This window comes from Hyalella azteca, unplaced genomic scaffold (genome assembly GCF_000764305.2).
Source record: "Hyalella azteca isolate HAZT.00-mixed unplaced genomic scaffold, Hazt_2.0.2 contig16070, whole genome shotgun sequence".
NCBI classification, from domain to species: domain Eukaryota; kingdom Metazoa; phylum Arthropoda; class Malacostraca; order Amphipoda; family Hyalellidae; genus Hyalella; species Hyalella azteca.
In genome coordinates, this window is record NW_025945897.1 from 80286 (window position 1) to 103973 (window position 23688).

Below are 23688 nucleotides of genomic sequence, written 5' to 3' on the forward strand. Positions count from 1 at the left end.
TTCAATGAAATGTAAGTAATATTATAAAAATTTAAGAGGGCTCTTGCTTGAAAATTATTCCTCAAGTTTGACAGATTCTACAACGACATTTTGACTAGGCAAGTTCAGTTTAGTGTGTGTTTTATACACACAGTCAGCAAATCTAAATTTTGGGAGTACATTTAAGACTGGCAGCTGAGTTTCATTGTTTTATAATGGAAAATTATAATTGTTATAAGAATAAATGTCTCTAGATCCTGCTGGCTGCCGGTTGTGTCCATGAAACAATTAAATTGTTCATTACACCTCCATAGTATGGTCTTAATGGTATTCAAGATACATGTATAGTTGATGCCTTAAGTTGCAGTGTTCACATTTTCATTGATTGATTTCTTCTGCTGTATTGATCCATAATATGTATTGTTATTTCTGCAATACATGTGATGTAATTAGATATTTTCAACAGGCATTATGTTGAGATGACTAGTGGTGAATGTGTTAGAGAAAATGGAGATACAATCTAAAATTATAGTCTCAAGTTCTATTTTGTCAAACTCTTTACTAAACATAGAACCAGCTGTAATTATTAACTGGAGCTACATTTCACTGCTGCTGCTACTAATATCACCATGAGTGGCTCTGCAAACTACAAGTGCTACTCTCCCATCGCCAATGGTGGTGGCAGTGGGGCCAACAGCAACTGCAGCAGTAATAGGAACAGTGCGTCACAGCAGGAGCACAGGCGCACACGCAGCAATACAAGCAACAACAGCAATTTCTCTGTCACTGATCAGGAGTTGCGCACAAGGCTTATATTCAGTAGGGCCATGTCATCTCAAGGTAAGCTTTCTGAGTTTTATTTTTAATTTATTTGTCTAGAAACTGTATCAAACTATATTGTGAAATAGCATTCACCTGTAGTTATACTTCTTTAATTCAAATTTAGACTGAATTAATTGCAATGAACCCTTCCCTTGGGAAGAGTTGGGAAAGTATTTCCATATCAGTTTCATGTCTTGTCACTTGCATTTTGACTTCAACTGGTCAGCAATTTATTGCTAATCTTTCTAGTTAGAACATACCTAATGGAAGAATTCATCAGTAAGCAATAAATGGGACCATAGACTCAGTTGGTGTCCTGGAATGTCATCCCTGAACTCCCAAATTATTCTTGAACCAAGCATAGTCTTCAATGCTCAAATTACGTCACTGGCTTGTAATTAGTAGGTCAATAACATTTTGTCAGAGGAGTTTTTGATCAACAAAAAGGCAATAGGAAATTCGTTAAAAGACTGCTGCCTTTTATGGTTGATGATTCAAATTTGATTTATCAAGTTGAATTCTTGTAGTATTATATACTTGTCCTTATGTACCTACCTAGTCAGATGGCAGGACAGATTGACTAGGTTTTCCCAGTAATTTTTGTAATATCTTAAAATATATCAGCTTGCAAATATAATTAAAATAAAATAATATTACAATCCTCTTATGTTCAGTGCTATCTGCTCATTTTGAAATTTTGATTATTTCAGCTGTGAAATTGTGTTGTATTTCATAAATTCCATTTATTTACTTTGGTGCTCTACACACTTTAGTTCTTGAATATTTTGAATCCTTTCACATTTTCCAACTATGATGTGTATCATGAGTATCAGGTCTCTATATTGGAGTTGAATAATTTAATTGAAGCTCCACTTTAATAGCAACTTAACCCTATTTTTTTCATTATGTTGTGCTAGCTATTGTTAGAAGCACTGATTTATTTAACATTTCATCTTATTACTTTTTCATCATATTGCCCCTAGTTGAAGTCTAACATGATGAGTTGCTATAAATAGTTTTCTTTCTTCCTTGTATATATAACTTGACATTGATTACTTCCACTAGCCCTGATAAAATTCATTCATGGCATAGAACTCTAAGGCATGAAGATATTGTAAATTACTTGTTGCTTTGCTCACTGTTGACCCAGATAGCAGTCGTGAGGCTCTAGACAACAGGGACAGAGACCTCAACAGTGGTGAGACGGTCTTCCAAGCTGAGAGTGAAAGTTGCGCTGCACCACTCTTACCTGCACCTATGCCTAGCAACAGTATTGTGTCGTCGACAGCACCTCGTTCCCTTGCTATTGCACCTCCTGTATCAGCAGCATCAGTTGCTACAGCTGCGGCTCAAACTGAAGCAGCAACTTCCTTTTCACCCTGTATGTTGCTTGCAATTAAATTTTATTTGCTCTTGATGAGAAACATGGATTCTTCATCTCTCAATAGTCGCATGTGTATATATTCATGTTTAACCCAAATCAGGTTCAGGTTTTCAAACTTGTAATCAAGCCACTGACATGTTTATTATTTATAAGGTACCTATACCTGACCAATGCTTATTTTAACTTCATCTACTTTTTTTTTATTCTTTGTGCACTTAGTTTTTTATTGATCTGAGTGATATAATTTAATTCTGCTTGATCAGTAAATCTGCTCTGTAAATTGAGTCTAAATTTTTATTTAGCCATCTAGTATGTAGATCATAATAAGAGAAAAACCTAGTCAAACTAAATCAGTGTTGTTTTCTGAAATTATTTTTTTTTCATGTGTAAGAAATATCATCCCATGCTCACTCTTGGTGTGTCTGAATGCAGAAAAAAACTTTTATGTGCAATATTATGTTATTAAACTATGTGTTATTACACTCATCAGTTATACAAACCTAATAGCACTTAATTTCAAGTTAATGTTACTTTATAGTTGCCATTTTGCATATTTTTCCAACACTTTTTACTTGGGGTGACTTGAAAATGATGATTATTGAAAGTTTCAGGCAGTTGCCTTGAACCTTCCAGGCTATGACTATTCAGTGCCTCAACTCGCAATTGTGTGCTATATACACCTTGCTTTGCCATACATCAGAAATTCCTTTAATTCTCACTTCACATCTCATAATTATAACATTGTCCTGCTGGGGTAAAAATTTCCATTCTATAAAAATATTGAGTTAGTCCTTTATTGAATTAAGTGTAAGTAACCATTTTAAATTCTATATTTTTTATCCTAGCCTGTCTGCTTTTGTGTATGCTTGTGGCACATCAATGACATGATATTGATCTGGCCTTCAATTTATTTCACAATTAACTCTGGTTTACTGCCATAGCATCTTCATCACGGATGCTTCCGACACCACAAGGCAGCAGCCTGTGTCGGTCCCCGGAAGAGACACCAGATCTAGTGGACCTTGCAAATTGGCTTGATGATACAGACTCAGGTCATCCCTTCACACGAGCTGCACTCTGTGGTGATGCTGCAACAATCAAGGAGATGTGCAGCAAACACACATTTGATCCCAATGGAAAGAAGGCGCATCATGCTCTCCTTGCTGCTTGTCGATCAGGTGCTTCTGCCATCTAACAATGCTTGTCAATTCAATCTGAAACATGAAAGGCTTTTGACAAAAAGATTCTTTTCAAAACAACTGTGACCTGCAGAATATACTTTAAAAATCCTAATTCTTTTGCATATAGCTTTCGAAAAAACACATCAGCCATTTGTAGAGTATGTTCTCCTCAGAATTTTTACACAGATTTAACCTGCTGATAATTGTAAAGATCTAAATGGGTTAACTGGATTCATCTCATTCAGGTCACATTGAGGTGGCACGTGTTCTGCTGGATGCTGGCGTGGACGTTCACTGCAAGGATGCCAAGTCAGGATGGCAGGCCATTCATTATGCTGCCTACAAAGACAGAGTCAAGGTATCTTTTGAAAAACGTTTGTATATAAACAGCATTAAGAGATTATTTATTTACTAGCTATCCAAAAAGAAAATACTATGTTATTGTAATTTATGAACACATTTTTATTTGAGAATGTTTTTTATAAAATTTTTGGCTCTACCTCTATGAATATTTTCCCACTTCAATAGAACCACTGAAATGCCTTTAACATGTTAATATCTACAAATTTTATCACTCTATACATGTTAAACTATGCATAATAGTCATCTACAAGCATACTTTTTGGAGTAACGAACTTCAGTTGATGAGTTTGTGTGTACTATTTATTTATCTTTCATTATTTATTGAACCTTTCATTTCCCTCCCCTCTGCTCTGCTCGTGAGCCCCTCCCACTGCTGAGGTCCTCTCCACCTGTAAGCCCCTCCTCTACGTAAGCCCCACCCCCTCGTAAGCCCCAATTTTCATAAGCCCCTCCCCCCGTAAACCCTTCCCTCTCGTAAGCCTCTTCCTGTCCGCTGCAGGTGGTGGAGCTGCTGCTGGGGTACGGCGAGTGGGGCGCTCGGTGCGTGGCGCTGGTGCGCGTGCGAGGCGTGACGTGCTCGCTGTTGCATCTCGCTGCGCACTACGGCTGCTGCGCGGTGCTTGCCTTCCTGCTCAGCAACAACGCAAACTTGGTTAAACTCAAGTGAGTCAAGTCTAACTCAACTGGATCAAGTCTAACTCAACTGGGTCAAGTCTAACTCAACTGGATCAAGTCTAACTCAACTGGGTCAAGTCTAACTCAACTGGGTCAAGTTTGCAGAGAAGATTTTGCATGGTTTCACCTGCTCCCTGTAATTGCTTATGGAATTTCTACAAATAAATGTATTTCTCTAATGTCAGGTCCAGTAGCCTGCTGGATTGCCTCCTCTTGTAATCTCTATGAAGGATCATAATGTTATGAACTTATTACCTATTAAATAACAGACCACAACATTAACATTCCTGTTAAATAACAGACCACAACACTAGCATTGCTATTATTAAATAACTGACAATAACAGCCGCCATTGCGGGAACTGACTGTGCTAGCACTAATAGGTGAGGTGTGGTGCTATGCCTGACTAACACTGATGATGCCTAGTACTTCAAATTGTGTGACACGCTGTGACATTGATTATCCGTGTTGTGCCTCACTGTATTACTGTATATCTGTGCTGTGTATTACTGTATACCCGTGCTGTGCCTCACTGTAATACTGTATATCCGTGCTGTGCCTCACTGTATTACTGTATACCCGTGCTGTGCCTCACTGTATTACTGTATACCCCGTGCTGTGCCTCGCTGAAATACTGCATATCCGTGCTGTGCCTCACTGTAATGCTGCATATCCGTGCTGTGCCTCACTATTACTGTATACCCATGCTGTGCCTCACTGTATTGCTGTATACCCATGCTGTGCCTCACTGTAATACTGTATACCCGTGCTGTGCCTCACTGTAATGCTGTATACCCATGCTGTGCCACACTGTATTACTGTATACCCGTGCTGTGCCTCGCTGTATTACTGTATACCCGTGCTGTGCCTCACTGTTTTACTGTATACCCGTGCTGTGCCTCACTGTAATACTGTATACCCGTGCTGTGCCACACTGTATTACTGTATACCCATGCTGTGCCTCACTGTATACCCCGTGCTGTGCCTCACTGTATTACTGTATACCCGTGCTGTGCAGCCTGGCAATCGACATGCGTGACGCAGGCCACTGGACGAGCCTGCACCACGCGGTGTGCGAGAGCCGTGTACGGGCATGCGAGGTGCTGCTGCAGGCGGGGGCCGACGTCAACATCACGGACCCGCACGGCGTCACCGCCCTCCACGTCGCCGCCAAGAAGGACAACCTCGGCCTCTTCAGGCTCCTCATGGAGCACAAGGCTAACCCTAAGCTTAACGTCATCAATGCCGGCACTAGTAAGTCATCACATACTTACTATTATCTTGTACTTTATTATCTCTCTTACAGCTTTATCATCTTACTTTTTTATCATCTCACTACAATATCTTTATTTGAACTGAGCACGGGTGATATCCCTAACATATTTGTGATGAACACTTCTTTTAAATTTTTTGCTCTGTTAATGAAAAATTTTGTTTAAATTTACTTATTTTAAAAGTTTAAGCTAAACTCAGTCCATCATCTCGATTATTCGTGTATTTTCTGTCGTGTCCGTCAGAGTTCACTCTTTTAGCTCAATAGTTTATTTATTTTTCTTAAAATTTTTCATATGAAATTGACTATAAACAGCTGCCTGGAATTTATGGAAAGTATTTGTACAAATAACACCAAATTTTCGACTAGCCCTAGTATGCTATGGTTCCTGATTTGAAAATTACTTCAGCACACATGTACAATTTTGTGAGTCATAACGCATTAGTTGATGGTCTGAACACCTCCAGAAGTGATCGATGGCAGGGAAGATAGTCGGTCTAGGAGATGGAAATCCTTTAAGAAACGACCGAGGTTTGTAGCCCGGGATTTGTCGTCTAGCGTTGCAGTTCATCCTTGCCACGTCGTGGAGCATCCGTTTGTCGTGGAAGGTATTGTCTTGGTTGCCGTCATGTGCGCTTTGTGACACGTTGTGCGTCTCGGCGCTCAATTTGATTGCGTCGTTAGCTCTGTAAACCAGAGCGAATATTGCTTAGCTTGTCTTGAAGTATGATTTGTTCATTGCTGGCTTGTGCTATCTTAAGCTTCAATTTTATTGCTGCTTTGGACTTGCTTAGACCAGAAGCTATAACTGCATTTGAGCAATTATTATTACGTACGCAAGATTCAAAAAGGTGTCATGTCGGGTGATCGCTCCATAAAACATTTTCCCAAGTCAACTCATATAAATCGACCATATTTCTGAAGTGAAATTATGTGTAATAGTTGCGTATAGCTGGACCATGAGTGTTCAGCTCTCTATGTGGGAGTCAACGCGCGCTTTTCATTTCAGGAGCTGCGGCTCTGAATGTGGGATCTGATATCTCGCCGTATTTGATTCTACGGCTAATATATAATTTTTTATGTTGGTTTGACTTTTCAGTACTCATTTCACCACCTTTGATTTAACTTGATGAATTTATTGAAATGTTGAACGTGTCTAATCTGTTGTAACCGCCGGCTTCTTTTGTAAGAAATATTGCTGCAAGACTGCTTCGTCTTTTGATTCAAGAATTTTGAATCTTGTATCAATAGTTCCTTTTGGTCTTTCGCTGCAACGACTGTTAAGCCGTTGGGAGTAAACATCATCAGATACTCTAGATGTTGTCGAATTCTCTGAACTGAGCAGCGCCATCCCGCCGACCTTTGCGGCATTCCGCTGACCAAATCTGGACATCCAGAGTAGCAGGCAGCGCCGGGTCAGCGTACACGGGTTCTTTAGAGCGCCTCATTCCATCCAACCGCCGCCGCCGGTGCTGGAGTCCCTTGATCCAGAAGCCTGACTTGAGAGAGCTGCCTGCGGCCAAAGCTCACTGCCTCAATATGAGGCGTTGCAGTGGTTCAGAGCTGACACAACCTGTCGCGTTTGTCCGTGACATCAGCCGTGATAAAAAGATTTCAACGCTGGGCAATAAATCGACGTCTAGGCCTGGCTCTGAGAAGAAACTCCCGCCTCTGCAGGGTCCCGTTGGTCCTGGACGTCAGGCATTACTGAAAAGCTCAAGTTTCAGACAAGCTTCAAAGGTGAAAAAGGAACGCAGTATGAAAGAATCTGACTTCATCTCATGGAAAGGCCTCAAAGCTGACCGATTTTCTGCCTGGTCTGAAGCTTGTGACAAGTATCGTGTCGGTAAAAGTACTGCTTCAAACGATGCTGTCGGGTCGATCATTAGACCTTTGACTTCCACTGCGACGCTTGGACTTACAACATCTGCTTCTGACACGACTTTGAGCACCACGCTGACCGGTACAGAGGACGACCCAGCCATCTCTCAAAAATCTTCTTCAAAGAAACGGAAAACTCGTTTGCAAAATCAGCCAGACCAAGTGAAGCGATCTGCTGATCACGGACTTCCGTATTTCAAACGCGTGTCTGGTAATAAATCGTTGCCTGGCAGCCCAATACTCCTGCGAGGAAGCCAGCATTCGATATCAGTGAGGTCTTCTCCTCAGCGATTGCTGTCTGACCCCCACAACAGCTCACCGCCCCCCTCCCTCGCTAGCCATAAGTACCCCGAGTCTCTTCCTTGTTCGTTCATAAGGACCAGACCGAAGTTCTCGCTGTCAGGATCCCCTCCCAACTCTCCTCGCGGTTCACCTCCCGTGTCCCCCTTTGCGTCTCACGTTCCCCCAACTCCAACCTCAACGCTTGGGGACCTGGGATTGTTCAACGACTCTTTATGCACAGATTACCCCTTGTCGCCACACTCGTCCCCGGACGTATTCTGTAAGTGGATGATGTGCTGCGCCAGAATTGACTTCCGTAACTGTCTTCGTGGCTGAACTCATCTTGCTTGTCTTGTGGCTGGCTAAAATTTTTTTGGCTGACTGATGATGGTACTAAAATGTATTAACACTATTTGCCGTATAACATCAAAAGTGGCTTCTTGTTTCCAAGTTTGAACTTCAGTCGTTTATAATTTCCCGCACTGATATCTATTTCGATGACGTTTGTCATAATTATTTTCGTGTTAAATTGACTAGACGATGGTCTCTTCCACACTCACTTCTTAAGGAAGATTGATTACTCTTGAAAAACGTATTAATTCTCGTATGGAGAAATCGCGCCATATTTGACCTGTGCTCCAAAGCATTTAAAAAACATACATTCCATCTTAATTGAAGTTATCTGAACATTTCAGTTGATTAAAATGATACTGAACTGACATTAGATTATAAAGCTGACAGTTTGTTATTATAAGAATATAAGCCTCTGCACATCTCACTAGTCGCAGTCATGATACTGTAATTTGTAGACGCTGCTCCTGCAAAGAAATTCATTACGCGCTGCAAGCGTCCTACATTCATTTGCCCGATATTAGGATATTGAATTTAATTCGATATTTCTTCGTATCCTTTAGAATTTTCCTTATTGAAATTTATAGTCACTTGCATCTGCATTCAGCCGTCACTTACTAATGGTAACCTTCAAGAACTTCTTCAGTGGAGAGAGCTTAACGAAACGTGTCAGTCTTCTTTAGCATTTGTGTTAAAAATAAATATTATTAGCATTTGTCTTCCAAAATCGCACAACTTTTACTGGTATTTGTCTTAAAAAGTCACACAATTTTATTAGCATTTGCCTTCAAAAATCACACAACTTTTATTGGTATTTGTCTTAAAAAATCACACAACTTTCATTAGCATTTGTCTTCAAAAATCAAACAACTTTTGTTATAACATTTTTCTTCAAAAATCACACAACTTTTATAAGCATTTGTCTTCAAAAATCACACAATTTTTAATAGCATTTGTCTTCAGAAATCACAAAACTGTTACAATTTGACTAAGTACGTTTGACGATACAAAACTCTATGTGAGCAGCCTAAGCAGGTATTGCGCGGTCCTTCCTAATCAATGCACGTTCTATATTCTAAATACATTTCTTAAAAATTATTATAGTAATAAATGAAATAATATATTGTAATTTAATCGGCAGTTAATGGAATGGGTTTCTTTCCTTTCTCCATCTTGCCTGGTCTGTGTGATACAATAACTAATTTCCGGACTCATTTAATCTTCATAGCGTGATTTTATTCTTTATTCTCTTGCGTTTAACATTTGGTTGCTGTGCCTTGAGGTGGTACTAGTCTATTATTATCCCCTGGAAGATAATTGATCTCTAGTGATTCCGTAGAATTTAGCCTAATTTATGTGTTCAAATGATCATTATTGAGGTTGTACTAGTCTATTGACTATTATCTTATGCAAGATAATTGATCTATAATGATTCCATAGGATTTAGCTAAATTATGTGTTCAAATGATCATTATTGATAACGATCACGGGCGCAGAGCAGCGCTTTGTGTCCTCCTGTATACGACGTGAAATCGGCACAAGTTTGCCAAGTCGATTTTTCATATCGATATTCATCTACGATTGCCAGAATAACAAAGATAAATGTGAAAAACGAAATTAGAAGCCGTGTTCAATTTTTTTTACTTATTAGTGTTTGTAACGTAATAAACAATAATAGCAATTAACGTTATAATAATGGCCTTGATGCAAGTACTGCTCATTGCTGTGCGCAGTTGATAAACTAACACTAATTGTGTGCTGCAAGAGTGCTATAGTATTAGCGGCGTTCTGTAGCTAGTCTGCTGCTCCAGTTATCTAGCTTATTATAAGATAGGCCTGCATTCCTATTGTTGCAATTAAACCATTTGTGCTACCAAATTTTATTAGTTACGTTTGATCTGACTTCTCTTCAAGAAATTTTGGTGCGATGCTTTGTCAAATATGTAGTCTGTAAACTTGTTTTGTAGCTGTAAATGAAAACGCTGAAATGTTGTGTCATGGAAATATTATTGAAATATTTTTAGAAAACTCTGAAGTTTCGATATTTCGATAATTCGGCCACGCCTTACTGTGGTTTCTATTCCAATTTGTCATTTATTCGGAAGATTAATTGATAGCTTACTACGTAACTAAATTATGATTATTCTCGTACTTGGATAAGCAGTAGCGTGTATACGATGCATCTATGTATTATAGCGTCTATTTATGCATAGATCAATAAAGACTTACAGATTTATTTATAAATCGTATACATTTGATATCATCATTCATAATATTCAGTGTAGGTCTAGGTCAAAAGTTCCGCGAACGATTTATTCTCGAATTTATCACGAGAATTCCTGACAAATTGACACTTCAGGGCGCTTCACTAGTGAGAGTTGTAGCCGTGTTGCACTAGCCAACTAACCTAGTGTTCCTTGATGCCCTGCATGATTCAAAGGCCAAGAGCGCGTGTTCGAGAGGGTCGAGCCTTTCATCAAGTTCCTTGAGGGCTCCACGCTCCTGCACTGGGCCGCGTCCCGGGGACACCATGACATCGTCGGCGACCTCCTCGCGCGTGGCCTCAAGGTGGGCACGTGTAGCGTGGGCATGAGGTGGGCACGTGTAGCTTGGGCATGAGGTGGGCACGTGTAGCTTGGGCATGAGGTGGGCACGTGTAGCGCTGTCTCTTATACACATCTAGATGTGTATAAGAGACAGGGCATGAGGTGGGCACGTGTATCACGTGGGCACAAGGTGGGCACGTGTATCACGTGGGCACAAGGTGGACACGTGTATCACGTGGGCACAAGGTGGGCACGTGTATCACGTGGGCACAAGGTGGGCACGTGTATCACGTGGGCACAAGGTGGGCATGTGTAGCGTGGGCACAAGTTGGGCACGTGTATCACGTGGGCACAAGGTGAGCACGTGTATCACGTATGCTCAAGGTGAGCACGTGTATCACGTGAGCACAAGGAGGACACGTGTATCACGTGGGCTCAAGTGGGCACGTAAAATGCTGTATTTCATCTCGACGTGGCCTGGAGAAAATGAGTTTGAAAAATGTCGATTCGCGCTGCGCTAAGTGCCTTACGTTTGTTCTTAGGCGGCCTTTTATCTTTTTTCTGTAGCGCTACTTGAAATGATGATCAATGATCTTGAGGATTGAATTCGTACGACGTTTATTGTTGTTTTAAGTTCCAAAGGCACTTAGTGAATATAGCTTTGGTTAATTAGAAACCAATCTGATATTGCGTTTTCTACAAGGTTTTCCTTCTTAGGCAAAGAATTTTGTTTATAACACGTGATGACAGCGTTTGATTAGTGCGGTGACTTGTTTATATTCTATTTTTCCTATCAATTCGTATATTTTTTTTACTAGTAATACTACACCTATCAAGCGAACTAGTGGTTCTGGTCATTATAATGCAGTTATCCAGCTAAGTTTTAAAGTAGATGATGAACTAAAGGATAAGAGTGCCATAGGTTGATGCCCGGGACTCGCTCGGCCGCACTCCTCTGGGCGTGACCATGTGGGCGGGACACAGCAACATAGTCGCTCTGCTGCAACATGAGAAGCTCCAGCTCACTGATGAGGGTGAGTGTGTCGTAAGCCATCAATATCGAGCAGGTTGTTTTTATTTGAAAGGATTTAAAATATAGTTTTATTTTCAATCGTTTTGGTGAGTTAGCCTCAGTTTATTTCATGAATATGAAATTTTATCGTGTAGTTCAAGTTATGAGGACAGCGTTTCACCCGCCTTTATCCAGTATTGAACACTGTTGATCACTATTTGAAAGTATTCAATAGTGTTCAATAGTGGCTATTGAACACTATTATTAAACACTATTGAACACTTTCAAATAGTGTTCAATAGCTGCTATTGAAAACTATTAGTGTTCAATAGCCACTATTTAATTATTTATACTGAATGGGGAATAAATATAATTTATTTGTTTGTGCAGACAAAAACTGGGCGCACATTCCCAGTGAAGAAGTGGGCCTGTGCATCGTGAAGTGCATCAAAGATACGGGCGTTTGTGAACTCACTGCCTGCCGCCCTGACGGCTTCTCGCTGCTGCACCTTGCCGCTCAGAAGGGCTACCCTAACATGACGCATGCACTTGTTTCTCTCAAGGTCTGGTTTTTGTGAAGTATCTTTGTCAATGGATAGAATTTGTGTAGACTTCTTGTAATGATATAACGAATCACTTGCACTGGTGGTAAAGTCTATTTGAATGTAATGAGCAACTTCTTAATTTGCTGGTTACCAAGTACGCTGTACTGTTTTGTTTTGCACAAATAGGTTAAACATCTCGTATAGAATATATTTGTATCATTTATGTCGCTTGATCAGCTTCTAGTACTAATTGCAAGAAAAGTTCATTAAAAATAACTGACGAGCTAATGCGCCTAAAAATTGCACCAGCAATTTCCTTTAATCAAGGAGAACTTGATTTCCTGTCCTACCTCTTCGTGATCGACGTCCTCTCGTCAATAGCCTCGTAATGACTAGTCAAAATTTTATGGCATGTTTCGTGATTTATTATTTCTTTGTTCAGGTGAACCCGGACATACCCAACAACCAGGGCGAGACGCCCCTCTTCATCGCGATCAAGAACAACCAGCTTGCATGCGTACAGCAGCTCCTGAACGCCGGCACGAAACTCAGCCGCACCGACAACAGGGGCGGCTCGGCTCTGCACGTCGCGGCTAAGATGGGCAACGTGACCGTGGTGGACATGCTGCTCACCTCAAGCGAGAGTGGAGAACGTATTATTGATATCAACAAGTGCGATAACATCGGCTATACTCCTGTGTATTATGCCATCAATGCCAGCAGGTGAGCTGAGGAACGAGTGTCAACCCGTCCCGAGTGTGAACGATTGATCTTTTATATGCGTATCGTACGGAAAATATAATTGCTAACAATAACTCTGCAAGCATAGATTAAAACGATGAAAAGCTCCAGGATGTGCCCTTTCTGTGCGTTTCTTTTTGTACAATCAAAATCTAAAGTTTTGTTATCTCCAGATATGACATCGTGCAGCGGTTCCTTGAGTACAGTCTGGTGGAGAAAGTTCACGTGAAGGCAACCAACCACGAGACGCTCCTGCAGTTCTTCACAGAGAGAAACAACCTGGGTCAGGTGAGCTACGGGATTTATTTAAACTTTAATTTAAGTTCCAAGAAACCCCACACAAGCTATTTGGTTTAACTAGCTAGTGTTGAGTAGAAAACTGAATTCATATTTCCGTTGATAACATCCATTTATCGGGGGATGATCTTCCATAAAGCCATTTTAATGAGTGAGAACATTGAATGAAGTTAGTTAATGTGTACCGTGAGCTAATTTAGTTAAATCGTATGTGTTATTAGTTTGACAGTGCTAACTAATTTAATATCATGCCTTTAGTTTGACAATGTTAACTAATTGAAAATCACGAGTTTAGTTTGACAATCTTAACTAATTGAAAATGATGCCTTTAGTTTGACAATGTTATCTAATTAAATATATCGCCCATAGTTTGACAATGCTCTGGTGCGAGTGTTGGAGTGCGAGCAGCTGCTGCACGCCACCAAGGCCAGCGCTGAGATGTGCCTACGAGTGCAACTCGGCACCACAGAGGCCTCCACGAAGGCCAGGAGCCAGCTGCAGGTGAGCCAGCTGCAGGTGAGCCAGCTGCAGGTGAGGAGCCAGCTGCAGGTGAGCCAGCTGCAGGTGAGGAGCCAGCTGCAGGTGAGCCAGCTGCAGGTGAGCCAGCTGCAGGTGAGCCGGCTGCAGGTGAGCCAGCTGCAGGTGAGCCGGCTGCAGGTGAGCCGGCTGCAGGTGAGCCAGCTGCAGGTGAGCCAGCTGCAGGTGAGGAGCCAGCTGCAGGTGAGGAGCCAGCTGCAGGTGAGGAGCCAGCTGCAGGTAAGCCAGCTGCAGGTGAGGAGCCAGTTGCTGTTGAGGAGCTGTTGGCCTGTATTCAGATATCATGAACATGTCTTGAAGTTTCGCCGAATTCTTCGTTGATGTGTCGAAGTTTAGTCAAATGCCATGAACATGTTAGAAGTTAAATCTAATGTTACGCCCATCGTTTGTGTGGTAGCTGTGGACGTGAGTCAAAATTCTGACGCCTGAATGGCCTTGTATCACACACATCCCAGAAGTATTTTGCCTCGTAGGAAGGCTGGAACTTATTTAATATACAGGTTTTTTTAACTACGGACAATTTGAATTTGAACTTTCTGTTGAGAGTGAGCGTTTCTTGCCAGGCCATGTACGAGTCAACGCCCGCCCAGCAGCACTGTTGGAACTTCTGGTTCTTTCTATCGTGTTTCCTGGTGCCCTCCGTATTTTATTACCTCGACGTCTACACAGACATCCTCCTGGCAGTCGAATACTACAAGGACTTCAAGAATGCAAATTCCACCGAAATATCCGAAGATGTGAGTTTATATCAGCTATCAACTTATTTCTAATTGTTTTGGTAGAAAATTATCGTGGTATTATTCTTTCCAGTGTTAGATTATAATATTTTCGAAGTGTGCCAATTGTAGGTCTTTAATTTACGTTGTTTAAAAACAAGCCTCTAGAAAAAAACCGTTCACTGTATCCTATTTCTATTTCAGCAAAGTTTGATGCACATGTTTGAAAATTTTGTGGAGAACCAAGACAAGACGAACTTCGTGCTGACGGTGTTCTTCATCTTACTGCCGACGACGCTGCTGTCGCTGTGGTCGCTCTACATCCACGTCACTCAGGCTGACATCTTGCCCATCTTCAAGAATATGCCTTCCGTACTCAGGCTCTTGGTGAGAACATGCCTTTAAACATCACTTTTTCAAATCTTGTCATCTAATCTTATATTTATTTTAGAATTGAAGTCATGTAAATTAAAGAATCACACGTTCAAAGTACTCCCCCCCCAAAAAGCTACTCTCATTTAACTCCCATTTTAAATTGAGAAATTGCAGTTTTTCCATAACTACATTCAATTATTCATTTAGTTCGTTTTTAGAACTCAAATTCACTTAGGTTAAGTTTTTGTTCATCAAGCGAAGCCTCGTCTTTACATCGTCATGTGATATCACCCAAAAATTGAAATTTCAGGACTGAGTAATATCCTGATGAGTATCCCTGATACCCGCTCGAATAGCCCTTAGGCACCTGTCCGCAATTTGTCACTTGCACGAACCCCATACAATCACACGAGCCCCATACAATCACACGAGCCATATTTTATCAAAGACGTAATAGGTCAGTCATCCGAAAGATAATGAATTAAAATTGAATGTCGGCACAGTTGTACGTGCTGGTGTTTCTCACGCCGCTTGCGCCCATCATCGTTTACCTGGAGAACACCTACGCGCAGATGAAGCACATGAACGTCACCTCCAGGCAGATGCAGGAGGTGAGGCTTGGACAACCTTTTGTGCATTGTTCGTCCGCGTAATATTGTGAGCTATCAGAGCTTCATTTATTACGAGGTATCAGAATTTATTAGGTAGCGATCGCACTATTAAAGCGAATTTGGGTAAGCGAATTTAATGCTGTGGTAAAACATCCTTTATATTCTCATAATTACAATGGTATCTTTGAGAAGTTAAGTTTAATATTTTACATTAAAGCTTACCTTATTTTTTATTCCTGGTTGATCTGGCGATTAAATGAGTTCGTGAAATATTTTCACACTTTCAAGTCAATTCTACAAACTTGGCACCAAAGTGATAGGATACACAAGAATATACGTGCCACACTTCAGTTCTAATAGGTTACAATATTTTTATATTGACCTTCAATATCGTGCCTGAACGAATTGGCGCCTTCTAGTGGCCGTGTACCTTTTACGTGCAAGACCAAGTTTTCAGTGTAGTATTAGTAACGTATGATGTTGAATCTTTGTTCATTGTAAAATGATTAGCATATCGAGGACGTTTAAAGAACGATATGCGAATGTTGTAATGTGTTGCATCTTAGATACAATACTAAAAACTCGTTTCTGGCAAATTACGACCACTAAATGCGTGGGATTTTTATGGTAATGTAGGACTAGTAATTAGAAAATGTATTTACTTTACGGTCTTGTGAAAGGTGGCAACGCCCAGTTTTTCAGATTGATGTCGGAGAACTACTCTGAATTGAATATATATTGTTAAATGAAGAAGTCAGTGTTCAAAAAAAGTCTGACGATGTTAACGCCTCGTTAGATTTTATGGAGGCAGCGTGATGTGATGGAGGGTGTGTTTGGTGTTTATACCGCAGCAGGTGGACGGGAGCAAGTCGTTCAACAACTTGCCTGGGCAGCAGAACAACTCGAGCAACACCAACAACACCAGAGCTGAGAGCAACACAGCTGGTACCACCAAGACCTACCGCCACCACACCAGGGACCAGAAGATCAGGAAGTACTACGATCTGAAGCACGTAGCTCAGATGAGGGTTGCCATCACCAACGTCATGGAGGCTACCTTGGAGTCCGCCTTCCAGCTCATCCTGCAGCTCTACATCGTCGGCACTCACTACACGGACCTCGTCAAGGTCCCCGTATTATTGATGTGCTCTCTGGTCCTACACCGCATGTATTCATACTAATATTAGTCTTTAGCAGAAAAATCGTCTTAGTGTCAGTTGCACTTGTTATTGTGATTCATTGAATGAATCATCTCCATGTCGTGAGCCTTTCTTGATAAGTGAATAATTGTTCACCTTTGAAATACCGTTTTTCATTTTCTAAATTTTAAAGCGAGAGTTTTTTGATGTTTCTAATCACTTGTGATCAAATTATGACTAAATATCTGACGGTGAAACTGACGCCACAGTATTCCAGAATGACTAAGAGCCGTGAGCTCTCATCAAATGTTGTTTTATGACGTGTACAGGTGCGGGAGGTGACGTTAGGTGCCATACTGACGCCGTGGGCTCTCATCAAATGTTGTTTTATGACGTGTACAGGTGCGGGAGGTGACGTTAGGTGCCATACTGACGCCGTGGGCTCTCATCAAATGTTGTTTTATGACGTGTACAGGTGCGGGAGGTGACGTTAGGTGCCATACTGACGCCGTGGGCTCTCATCAAATGTTGCTTTATGACGTGTACAGGTGCGGGAGGTGACGTTAGGTGCCCTAGTGACGTCGTGAGCTCTCATCAAATGTTGCTTTATGACGTGTACAGGTGCGGGAGGTGACGTTAGGTGCCATAGTGACGTCGTGAGCTCTTATCAAATGTTGCTTTATGACGTGTACAGGTGCGGGAGGTGACGTTAGGTGCCATACTGACGCTGTCGTCGGATGGCCAGGAGACGAGGCTGGGCAAGCAGGTGTTCTCGGTCCTCATTTCCCTCGTGTCGCTCACCTGGTCGTTCACGTCTTACCACAGGTCCGTACACAGCATCTTGTTAAGTTCCTTAAACTTTTATGTTAACTTTGGTCAGTGGCTCATAGCATGGTTCATATGCATTTATGGAAAAACATAAATCTCATTTTATCGTGATAAATTTAGTTTTTGGTTTGTCTCTCTGTCCGTTTTTCATCGACTTTGATGAAATTGTTCAGCATGACAAGTTCTGCAAAGATTTTCCTGCTACCAAGTTAGTCTTGTTTGACAGTGACCAGCCTGACTAGGAAATAAAATCATTTTCTTCACTCTGCAGATTTTCAAAGCTTGGTGGCCTCACAATTCTGAGCGCGCTGCCTCTGCTATTCGCCATATTTTTCCAGGTAAAAAATCCTATTTTAGCGCTTCTACGAGCGGTGTATTCTTTATTTTATCGACCAATATTCGGTATTTACAATGAATACAAAATAATACTCGCCCATATAAAATATACTCGGCTAATTGAATTTATTTTTCACTCTTTTTTTGTCCTCAAACTGCTCATCATCGTCACACGTTACATTTCAATGTGTGCGGGTTTACCTCTCATTCTTCTATACAGCGGGTTTACCTCTCATTCTTCTATACAGCGGGTTTACCTCTCATTCTTCTATACAGCGGGTTTACCTCTCATTATTCTATACAGCGGGTTTACCTCTCATTCTTCTATACAGCAGGTTTACCTCTCATTCTTCTATACAGCGGGTTTACCTCTCATTCTTCTATACAGCGGGTTTACCACTCATTATTCTATACAGCGGGTTTACCTCTCATTCTTCTATACAGCGGTTTTACCTCTCATTCTTCTATACAGCGGTTTTACCTCTCATTCTTCTATACAGCGGGTTTACCTCACATTCCCCTATACTGCAGTTTTACCATTAAATGAAATTCTCTTGATGACAGGTGGTGTCCCGTGCGATCGCGTGTACCATGTTCACGTTAGCGTACACTTGGCGTATCTTTGTGGTGCTCGGCGTCCACTTCATCATCGTGCTGGGCTTCAAGCTACGCCTCGAGGAGCGCTCGCTCATCCCTCCGCGTCCACACACCTACTGCCACTGCCTTTTTTCTACAATCCGCCCTTATTTCTACGTCTTCCTCGGCACCATTGCGTCTACCCTTGTTTACTTTAGGCTTGAACGACCTTCTGTAGTCAAAAAACAACTCAGCAGACGTCATTCTACCGTTGTTATTCAGGTGAGTGTTCACGTCTCTTCAGGAAGTGACAATTTTTTTTATTCTCATTGTAGTATTTGTTATTGGTCAACGACTCAACGTAATGTATTGATCATTAATTTTGCGGTATTGAAGGCCATTAAATTGAATTAATAAATTAATAATAATAATAATTTAATTAAGAATTAATTAATTATTAATTAAATTACTCGCATTAAATTGCAGCCAAGTGGCTCGGTTGAAAGACCACACAAACTTGAAAGACAAGATGTAGCATTGATTCTGGGCAGCTTGGTATGTTTTGTCGACTTCCTGGGATATTTAGTCATGTTACTTCCTCTAAGCTTGTAATACTTTGCAGGTACTGTTCCTGTTGTTGTCGTTCCTGGAGAACTTCATCCTGTTGTTTTTGGGAATGGCTGGTCTGGACAGGAACAAATACGACAACACCTTCATGGCGGTGTCGGGTGCCTTGTGTGTGCTAAGTTACTTCATAGGCATTGTGCTTCACGGGGTTTACTACGCCTGCTTCGGCCACCCATGGGTTGACATCAACGGGCCCAAGTTTCAGAAAGACGAAGACGAGAAGACCTGGATCGTCTCCTACTATAGGCAAGGGAAGATGAACAAGTGGACAGTACGATCATGCTGCGATATCACTCATAATGAGGAGGAGCCTGACGATGATGTCTACCGTACCCCCGAGATGCAAATGAATGGTGGTAATCCAATACGACAGGTTAAAGACATATGAGGTTTGCTACGACGGTCTTCTCAAATGTTCATGGCCGTCGTTGGAACATCTGAAAATAATGAAATCTTGCAAGGGTTAGACAATCCAGGCTACGCTTCGCGTCAAGGATCCGGCACTCTTTGTCTGGAGGATGCCCAATCTAGTGAATGTAGCAATAAAATCGTCGATATTTGTGCTGCAGATCGACTTCGATCCTTATCTGTAGGATCCCTACAGACGACACGTCCCGTTCCTCAGCGCCCTTTTTCAAGGTTTGCTCATTTGTCCCCTGCCATCAGGAGGACTTGGCATGCCAGTCCCGTTGGCTCCGATTTGGCCGCTGCTCATGCCAACAAAGTTCCCGTGGCTACGAAGCCTAACGAGCATCACATGGGCTTTGACAAAGCCGTACTCTTCACTAAATCCGACGAGCTTCTTGTGGAGTCAAGAGAGGAGGAGCTTGCGTCGCAAGATGACGCGTCCATTACAGAAACCAATTGCATTCCCATGGATGAAATTCTCTGATGATTTTGGGAAGACAAACCTGAAGCATATCATAGAGGATCGATTGGTTTTCGTGTGCTTGTAAAATGAATACTTTCAGGTGTAAAAGAAAGGGTGCAAATGAACCCTTTTTACTCCAAGAGCCAGGTGTTCTTTCTAGGTTGTGGTATGACTCACATGCAGACTTGAATTATATAATTTTTAAGGAAGTATTTTGAGTGATGAATCTCTAAATTCGTGTATTTCATACAGAAATGCACGGCTGAGTGTCGTATATTAGACTTGTTGATCACCACGTACTTCTTGTTGTCAAAGCAATAAGGTTTGAAATTAATGGTTGCAAAACGAACAAAATTATGTATATAGATAATGTTAGATGTTGGCGGTACACCGACGCCGTTCGTCCTTATATTTGTGTCATATTTTCTAGGTTCACCTTCACTTACTTTGACGTGACACCAATCAATGTGTTCTAGTCATAGTCGATGCCAAATGTCGGATGAGAGGAGCGTGTTCTTTTGTGTCGTTAGTTACCTTAGCTTCCGTAGACCCTTGAATTAAAGACATGAGCATGTTGTCTGTGATGGCATTTATAATGCATGATGTAAAGTTTTCATGATTTGCTCGATCGTTGTTACTTTTAATTTTTTAAGTTAGTCGATTTGATTGACATGAGATTATATTAGATGTCTTATTGTTTGTATTGTCTAATTTTTCTGTAATGAATCCTGAATAATGTGGTAGACTTTTAGCCTTCCATATTTATTACTTTCTTTTCAATTTTGAGTTTCGATCCTAAATCTACCACGGTTTTATTTACTTCTCTGTTTTATGGATTTTAGATCTAAATTAAACCTCTGTTCAGAAAGGCTAAATTTCTGAACTTAAAGCAGCTTATGAAAAAGTATTTGGCGGGTAATCATTGCGTTAACCTATTGCAGCGTCACAGAGTGTGACTCACTAAAATTTTCAGTCCAGATTGCCTGATCCATTGATCCCTATGGTATTTGGAAAGTTCCAAGGTATTTTTCTATCGCTAGTAATTTATTTTTGCAATTGCAGCCACATCAGAACTGCTTCATAGACCATGATCTTGTTTCTCGTGTGAAAATTCCTGTCTAACGCAAAGTCTACCTAAACATAATTTTAGAATATCTATGTTTGCATTTTACTCCATTATATTAGTAATGCATTTTGGAACTAAAAAGATTTCCAAAAAATAGAGTTTCTTGCGCATTTTCTCACTTTAGACTTGTCTTAGTTCGTTAAATAGCGAGAATATAAGTTATATAAGTTTGGTTTTTGGATCGATGAAGAAGAACGTGTCAAATTGAACCTTCATAGTGCAAGTTATATTAGTCGGAGCTTTGAGGCCATTCTGGTTAGCCCTTGCAATTAGTCAGAGCTTTAAGGCCATTCTGGTTTACCCTTGCAATAATCTATCGCATTGTATGTAATCTGCTTGAACAAACCCAAACATTTTTTTTGCCTTTGCCCACGCTATTCATCGACCAATGTTTTTTCTGTGCCTACACAGAGAGGAATAGTGTCAAAAACATTTTTCTCGGGGCCGAACCAGTTCATTACTCAGTATCAAACTCAGAATACAGGCTGGACAAGAACACTTAGATCGTTCTATTTTCTGCTGTTAGTCTAGCCTATTCAACTGTTTCTTTTACACATTGTGTATGTGCTGGGCTTTCGTAATTTTGCTAAAGGCGGGCGTGTGATTTCGAAGTTGAAATTAGCCTTGGGATACTGTAGTATGGGATTAACTTTACAATTTGTAGTCGGAAGGTTGAATCTTGTTATAAGTTCGGCTTTGTGACATGCAAGTCATCTACCTCGAATTCACTGGTCGATATTTTAAGCTGCAGTATTCTATTCATCGAGCAAGGAGTTATAGTAAGCGTATTTTGTCTTTAATAAAATTCTTTGCGGAGTCTTGGTAGCCTCTTCTCTGTCTTAGGTCTAGTGAATATTGAAATTAATGCTTCGATTTCTCACGGTCTGCTCTACAGGAGTATCGGTTTTTCACCCACTTATCTTTTTTTGTTCGGGAAGAAGGCATCTTCGATTTTGGAATTTTCAAGTTCGTGGACGTGGCTTTTCTCCTAGCTTAGTACCTGATGACTTCCCAGTTTATGTTTGTGGGAAAATTTCACCGATAATCATTACTCTGTGACAAAACAGTTGATTTTTGAAAGCATTAGAGCTCGTCTCAAGAGGTCAACCTACAGACACAATATTTAAGTGGCAAACTGGAACCTTCTTCACTTGGTATTATAAAAATGGTACATGCCTGTCTAAGCAAAGGGGACCAGACGTATAACCTTAGCTAAGCATTAGCTTTTAGTCGAGTTCTCTCGAAGTTCATGTGGTAAGGCAGATTTTTTTATCTAAGTGATAGAAGCAAAGCTTAACAACTGTTCTGCCATGGAAGAATTTTAATATTCTGCTAAAAATTAAAAAAAAAACATCTAATTTCTTTAGAGTAACTTCAAGAGTATGATATCTTCCGTGTTATCAGCCAAGAAAAGTGTATACCGTTGGGGAGAAGTTTTTCCGTTTAGCAAATGTAACTTTACCAAAAGAAGTTCAGTCGTTGGCAGGCTACAGTGATGTGTTGATTGTAACGTTACCAGAGTTAACTCGAACATTTGGCATCACTCACAAACACTAGTTGATTACTTATAAATATACGTAGAATTAATTGCGTGCGCTGCAAGTGTGTACATCATATATTATATTTTGGAGTTCAGGAACTTGCTTCTGATTGTTGGCCAGTTGATAGCTACACCAGCAATAATCAATGTTACTTTTAGTCCAAATATTTCAATACTCATATTTTCGAACCAAATGTCACAAACTTTGACGTTTGCATCACCGATGTAGAATTCACTATTGAGTGTCAGCGCCTTCATGATGCGCGTTCATATAATTATGTGTATCGATATGACTGGTTATTATTCTTAATGTGTTCTAGATGTCGGTAGTTAGTTCGCAAGTCGAATTTATCTTTATTAATTAACTCGAAGCTTTGATCCCGGAGCATCTTGTGAGTATTGCCATTGAGCTCCCGGTATCTACGAAATGAACATGTAAATAAATGCTCAGTGTTTCATGAGCTCTTGCTCATGTCGATCTCAACAAAAGCATATCAGTTAGAAAGGCTGCGTATTATCCTAAGCCATGCGGCAATCATGCTAATCATTGAGGACAAAGTCACTTAGTGCTTTCGGTGTCACTTTGTGCTTAACGTGCTAACCTGCTGTAAGCGTCAGGATGAATAGCGGAGTTTAGGCCTCGTATCTTTTTGTTTCAATTTAAAATATAAATTAAAAATTGAATCCTTCAAATGTGCTGCGACCGAAAATAAATTCGATTTTCATTTCAGCTAGGGGTATTTTTTGGCTGAATCAATTACGCTGGTGAGATTAACTGAAATTCTCATGTATTTTTTTTTTTTCAAAACATCTACTCCAGAGCTTCTGTTAATACGGGAAGATTTGTACGGTGTATTAGACGTAAGAATAGACTGGTGTGTCTTGTAACACATTCTTCACGCTCTTGTATATGGATTATTACTCTTTCAGAAAATGAGAAGTACTGCTGACCGACAGTATTCTCATTCACACCTCAGATTGGTTTATAAAATAATCTGTGCTCTGAATAAAAGTTTACTCCACCGACCGCTCATTAGTTTGTGATGACGTCGAGGGAGGATTCATCGCTGTGCA

The 23688-nt window shown here is 40.7% G+C and overlaps 1 protein-coding gene across 5 annotated transcripts; it reads left to right on the forward strand.

Annotated features, from left to right (window-relative positions):
- Positions 1 to 441: 441 nt before the first annotated feature.
- LOC108682971 lies at positions 442 to 23415 on the forward strand. 5 transcript variants are annotated; one of them, XM_047884741.1, is made up of 21 exons: positions 442 to 819; positions 1952 to 2182; positions 3127 to 3363; positions 3612 to 3724; positions 4229 to 4392; positions 5423 to 5658; positions 7023 to 8120; positions 10632 to 10759; positions 11660 to 11771; positions 12140 to 12312; positions 12737 to 13017; positions 13209 to 13323; positions 13702 to 13833; positions 14433 to 14606; positions 14790 to 14972; positions 15464 to 15571; positions 16423 to 16698; positions 17405 to 17535; positions 17810 to 17876; positions 18439 to 18732; positions 19073 to 23415. In XM_047884741.1, exons 1-21 carry the CDS (start codon positions 609 to 611, stop codon positions 19463 to 19465), a joined length of 4857 nt encoding a protein of 1618 aa, XP_047740697.1. In that variant the 5' UTR covers positions 442 to 608; the 3' UTR covers positions 19466 to 23415. The 5 variants fall into 5 exon arrangements, with proteins under 5 accessions (XP_047740697.1, XP_047740698.1, XP_047740699.1 ...); XM_047884742.1 differs by having other exon boundaries at positions 16426 to 16698; XM_047884743.1 differs by having other exon boundaries at positions 16468 to 16698.
- Positions 23416 to 23688: the final 273 nt, after the last annotated feature.

Coding starts and splice junctions, on each gene's coding strand:
- LOC108682971 (XM_047884741.1), top strand. CDS start 609: ATGAGTGGCTCTGCAAACTACAAGTGCTACTCTCCCATCGCCAATGGT. Junction 11,772..12,139: donor GCTCCAGCTCACTGATGAGG/GTGAGTGTGTCG, acceptor TTGTTTGTGCAG/ACAAAAACTGGGCGCACATT. Junction 13,018..13,208: donor TATGCCATCAATGCCAGCAG/GTGAGCTGAGGA, acceptor TGTTATCTCCAG/ATATGACATCGTGCAGCGGT.